The 5,996-nt window shown below is 36.6% G+C and overlaps 1 gene segment (V, D, J or C); it reads left to right on the top strand.

Moving 5' to 3' along the window:
• Positions 1-4,095: 4,095 nt before the first annotated feature.
• Positions 4,096-4,676, top strand: LOC121812056. The segment is given in 2 exon segments: positions 4,096-4,141; positions 4,231-4,676. Coding segments are annotated over 2 exon segments (360 nt in total).
• The last annotated feature ends 1,320 nt before the right edge of the window (positions 4,677-5,996 follow it).

Raw genomic sequence — 5,996 nt, 5'->3', positions numbered from 1 at the left:
GAAGGGTAAGATGGCGCTGGCACGGCTGGCAGCCTTAACCCAATTTCCCTCGGGATGAATAAAGTATGATCAATCAATCAATATACCACATACTACAAAGATTCACTAAAGAATAACTTCAATATTAGCACTGACTCTTCCACCAAGACAGTGACTTTAAGTGGACAGAATGTGCAGGCTGAAAACACTGCTGTGTATTACTGTGCCAGAGAGTCACACTAGCAGAAACCATCAGCAGGCCTGAACAAAAACTCTTCAATGTCTGAATAGCTGTAACATGAAGCCACCAGAGGAGCCCTTAGACTATTTATGGTTTTGGAGTGGTTAAATAAGAAAGGCTTGTATACTTTCTATAACAATGAAAACTTGAAAAACAAAAACAAAGAAAATATGAAAATTACACTAATAATATATGCTAAACCCATAACTTAACTTGCTATGCCTAAGATTAATCAAACTAGCTTGTGCCCAACATAAAGACATAACATAAACAACTATAATGCAAGTTTGTAATGAAATGTCTTCAAATTAGAACTTAAGATAAGATTAGTTGTTTTAACTTCAATGAAGTTTGAGTTTATAAAGCTCCATAGATGTCATTAAAATAAAAAAGTGTGCATGCTTCAAAGCCTCTTATTCTATATTCTTCCATTTTATGAAATTAACAAACAAAAGTGTGTGCTGCTTAATATTAGCAGTGTAAGAGCACATATTCCAGTGTTCACAAATAATAGCAAAAGATTACAGTAGAAGAAAAAGATGAACACATACGCAGACATGCTGCAGTTCATGAATTTCTACAAAAAATGCAACATGATGAAAATCATGAGTGCTACTGACTATTTTGCATGAGCTAAGGTGTGGTCCTCTAACAGATGGAGGAACTGATGCAAGGTTAACTTTTCCCTAATTAATTTCCTCTAATAATTAAATATTTGTTTGTAGGTACTGTTAAATCTTAACTGAGTGTGAATCAGTGGTCAAAACGCCTGAAGAATCCCAGAGACTGATGGGTATAAAGTGAGAGTTTGACAGTCATTACTGGAACCCTTGAATCAGACATGCTCCTATAGTGCAGTGCTACTCTGATTGAAATGAATATTACTCTCATCTTCATAGACAGCAGACAGAAATTCAGTCACACTGTCTTAATAATTGTTCATTTGAATCATTAGAAAATACTGCATCGCAATTATTTATAGTACATGGTTATATTACTGACAAATGTCATTTATACATTTTCCAGCTTTTGCTTCTCACTTTGTGAAAAAGAGTTTTTTGTTTTTTGTTGAGTAGGAGGAGCCAATGCAAAACTTATATGGCCAATGCCTTCAAATGTTCATCTGCAGAGTAAAAGTCACAGACTGCAGAGTGGACAACAACAATGACTTTTGCAATGATCAGACCAAACTGTTTAGTTGTTTCTCTCATTTTGTTTTCTACCTTGGCTGGTAAGGATACATAAATCTGTTTGACAAACAAACATTATTCTAATGAAAATGTGATCACAACAATAAGTTAATATTTCTGTAGGTACTGAGGGTCAAACACTGACTGAGTCTGAATCAGTGGTTAAAAGGCCTGGAGACTCCCACACACTGACGTGTACATACTCAGGGTTCAGCAGTGATATTGATGCTGCTTGGATCAGACAAGCTGCTGGAAAAGGACTGGAATGGATCGCCTATCGCAGCAGTGGCAGTAGCTATATCCACTACTCTCAGTCAGTCAGAGGCCGCTTCACCATCACCAGAGACAACAGCAGAAAGCAGGTGTATCTGCAGATGAGCAGCTTGACGACTGAGGACTCAGCTGTTTATTATTGTGCTCGAAAGCCACAGTGACACAAGAGAACGAAACTCTGTACAAAAACTTAACACCCCAGGTCAAACCAAAACTATTCTTTTCTTTACTTCATTATCATATACACATTCAGAAAAAAATAGCCACAATAAATGTTCATGGTTTTTGTGTGTTCTATCTCCACATACCGGTGTTTCTAATCAGTCAGTGTTTTCTATGCAAAGCAATTTTGTTTCGCAGTCTGATGATTCTTTTAAAGATATATCTGATTTGTTTACGTACTGATAATTTACTTTTATTTAGAATTAAATGGCCATTAAATTTAGCGTTTAAAAAAACTAGTAAATGGCTTTAAAACATTTTGGGCCACAGCATGAGTTCTGCTAAAGCTGTATTTAAAAGCCATGTTCTCATATAATAAATATTATCAACACTTCATTGATTTGAAATTTATTGTTAACCTGAGTTTTACTGATTCACTGTTTCTTTGTTCAGTGAATAAAAAAGTTACTAACACATTCCAATAATATATTGACATTAACAGTGGTGAAACTGCATCCTGAAGACACTGTCTATTACTGTGTATGTGGCACTGTTACCAACCATCAACAGACACGCACAGATGAAACGTATCCACTGACACAGGAAAAAAAATAACCAAACACAAAAAAATAAACACACCAAAAAATGATAATTAGATATTTTAGATTGTAGATATTTTAATTGCAGATGTCTGTTTTCGTCGTGTTTCAACAGTTTAATGGTGTTTTTCTTTTCTTTTGTCACCCCCTTTTTTAGGATATCACAATTCATGCCAGGTGCAATTTTCCAGTCAACTGGGGTGCATTTCTTCATACATTAATCAAGCATGTACTTTCATGGACTGTCAGGAAAAAAAAATAACAGGAAAGGCAATTTTGGATAGTTAAATGACTTAATTGAAAATGTTTTAATGTAGAACTGTTTAATAAACATTAACATATTATTTTTTTCCCCAAGTAATAGCTTTCAAAATGACAATGAAAAATGCAGTATTTTACAATGACCTGATTTTTAACATGAAAATAAACTTCTCAGTGGTAGACATTGTTGGGGTACTTGTACCGCACCCTCTTTATGATGTCTTTGTAGTTTACTACTGTTTTGGTGACTTGCACTTTGTTTGAAACATCAGAGGCCTCATCTCCAGCCTCTGGATGATGAATGAACTCACTTTTCTGGTTGTTTTCTGTCTGTCCTGTGAGTTCTGCAGCTTCTTGTTGTGTTTTTATCCTCAAGAGTTGTTCAAGTAATTCCAGACGACATCCTTGCTGACCATATCATTCTTCCATGGCCCGTCTCTCCTTTAATGTCATCCGGTATTACAGGTCAGATGCTGGAGATGCTGAAGAGACTTTGAATCACTCCTGTATATGATCTGGATTAACATTTAGTTGCTGCAACATGCACTGGATCAGACACCATTCAGCAAAAGCACTGGAATAGTTGGGGGCGTATTTATAATGACGCCAGTGGAAGTGCCTGTTCTAGCAGAATAGGCACAGAGGACGAACAGAAATCACCAGAGATAACAGCAACAGCCTGGTGTATCTGTGACAATCAAACCTAAAGTCAGAGGACTCTGAGGTGTATTACTGTACCAGATACACATAGTAATCAAAGTAATTTGCCTGGCTGTACACAAACTCCACAGAAAATGTATTTTGCATTGACCTAAAGGTGGGACTGCAACAGTTGACTTTGTGTCGTGTTTCTCATGGCCATCCATCTAATGCACAGTCCACACTGCAATAGCCGCACCCTACACCCATTTCTTAAGTTAAAATATTTAACACATAATCTTCATCCTTTAAAACTGGTTAATGAAGTAAAACGATCTAATACATTATTTTTTGCAGGGATGTTTAATATTTGTTTATTGTTATTTTTTTCTTCTGTGATAAAGTTGTTTACACAGGGTTTATAGTTACATAAATGCCCGCTGAAGATAAACCATCAACACATTTAAGTGACACATCGTTTAACACAAATAATCAAGTAGTATTATATTATTAATACACACAATCACCATCACACACACTCAGACACACATTAAAAGCAGCAGTTGATGTTTTACAGGTCTCTGTTTTGTCAGTGTATAAACAAATGTATATTTCCACAACATAATAATTAAAAACAAACAGAGACACAGAAACAGTATTTTTCTTTTCAATAGGAGGAGTCAGTGTAAAACATTTCCATCTCACCTCTACTTATGTGACTGCTTGGACACCGAGTTTACAGTTGAACAGGATGGACTGCAGGACAGGGCTGCTGCTTTTAACTATGTGCTGGGCAGGTGAGGAGTCTTACGGATCTTGATTTAATAGCATTTATCTTTGTGTTACTGACATATTTCATATGATGTTATCTTGCTTGTATTAACAGGTGCTGATGGCCAGGCTCCAGCAGACTCTGAACCAATAATTAAAAGGCCTGGAGAATCTCACAGATTGACATATACAGCCTCTGGAGTCACATTCAGTGGCTACTGGATGGCCTGGATGAGAGAGGCTCCTGGAAAAGAACTGGAGTGGATTGGTTTCAGTAGCCCTGATGGTACTAGACAATACTACTCGCAGTCAGTTCAAGACCGGTTCACCATCTCCAGAGACAACAACAGACAGCAGCTGTATCTGCAGATGAACAGTCTGAAAACTGAAGATTCTGCTGTTTATTATTGTGCTCGGGAGCCACAGTGACTGAAGTAGTTTAAGCAGCTTTACTGAACTTATTCTTTGACTAAATGCTTAGTGTTTATGTACATATTAGTGCTGTCAATAGATTAAAAAAATAATCTCACAATTTTCTGTAAGTAATTGCGATTAATTGCAATTACTTGATCAATAGCCTGGTTGCAATTACATTTTTTTAACTTTATATTTAAGCTTGTAACTGACATTTATGCAATGCAATGAAATAAATGCAGAATAAACACAAAGAATGTATGCTTAAATTCAAAGAGAATTTGAATAGCTTTCTTCAATCTTAGCACAGGTCCTCTCCTGTTATATACAACTTTTTTAAAAACCTATATACTAATAGTATATACTAATATATATAATATATATTAGTGCTGTCAAGCAATTAAAATGTTTAATCAGATTCATCACATGGTTACCGTGGATTAATTTTAATTAATCATGATTAAATATTATTTATTTTTATTCTTTATTAATAGCATTTTACTTTGCAAGAGCAAACTGACTCGAGAAAAAAGGGAAAATATACACACTTAACATGTTTATTGAACATCTTGAACATTCATGTTAACAAAAAAACTCTGTAAACATGTATCCAATCACTCTGTCACACTTGGTGAGGCACGTAAAGTCCTTGAAACGAGGAACCATAGCTATGTAAAGCGCGTGTTCTCAACCATATTAATAGGTCTGCAGTTTGTTGCAATCCACTTGGTAATTGTGTCAGTCGATATGTCCGAGGTAGTCTCACTGAGTCCCTGATGCTCTGTGAGTTTGTGGCAAGCTGGGTGACGTGTTAGCCAAAGTGCTAGCAGCATCCCCGACTAACGTATGCTTCGTGTCAATGTGATATTTTAAGCTGGAAGTGCTTCGGTGAAAAGAAAATTCCTTCTTGCACAATGTGCATAACACTTTATGTCGGTCGACTGTTCCGTCTTGTTATTTTTTTAATACTCAAATTTCCCATTGAGAGGGCCAATGTGCGTTTATCATCTTCCATGTTGATTTGATTGGTTCAGCTGCCTGTCACTACCAGATCAACTGCCCATTTGTGCATGTGCAACGGCAACTCTACTTGGACAAACTGCCCGAAATGCATTGGCAGATTTTGAGTCATTCTGCACTCCAGATGCGTTAATTGCATAAAATAATGTAATCGCAATGATGGATTGATTAATTAATTTGCGTTAACGGGTTAATTTTGACAGCACTAGTGTATATCTATCGATCTATAGATCTATATCTATCTATCTATCTATCTATCTATCTATCTATCTATCTATCTATCTATCTATCTATCTATCTATCTATCTATCTATAACACCCAGCACGCCCCTGCGGGCGGTTTATCCTTCAAGCTCGGGTCCTCTACCAGAGGCCTGGGAGCTTGAGGGTCCTGCGCAGTATCTTAGCTGTTCCCAGGACTGCGCTCTTCTGGACAGAGATCTCCGA

Source organism: Haplochromis burtoni, unplaced genomic scaffold (assembly GCF_018398535.1).
Source record: "Haplochromis burtoni strain Fernald_Lab_line unplaced genomic scaffold, NCSU_Asbu1 Contig_424, whole genome shotgun sequence".
NCBI classification, from domain to species: domain Eukaryota; kingdom Metazoa; phylum Chordata; class Actinopteri; order Cichliformes; family Cichlidae; genus Haplochromis; species Haplochromis burtoni.
Note: the sequence above shows the minus strand (reverse complement) of the source record. Positions and strands in the feature narration are given on the sequence as shown.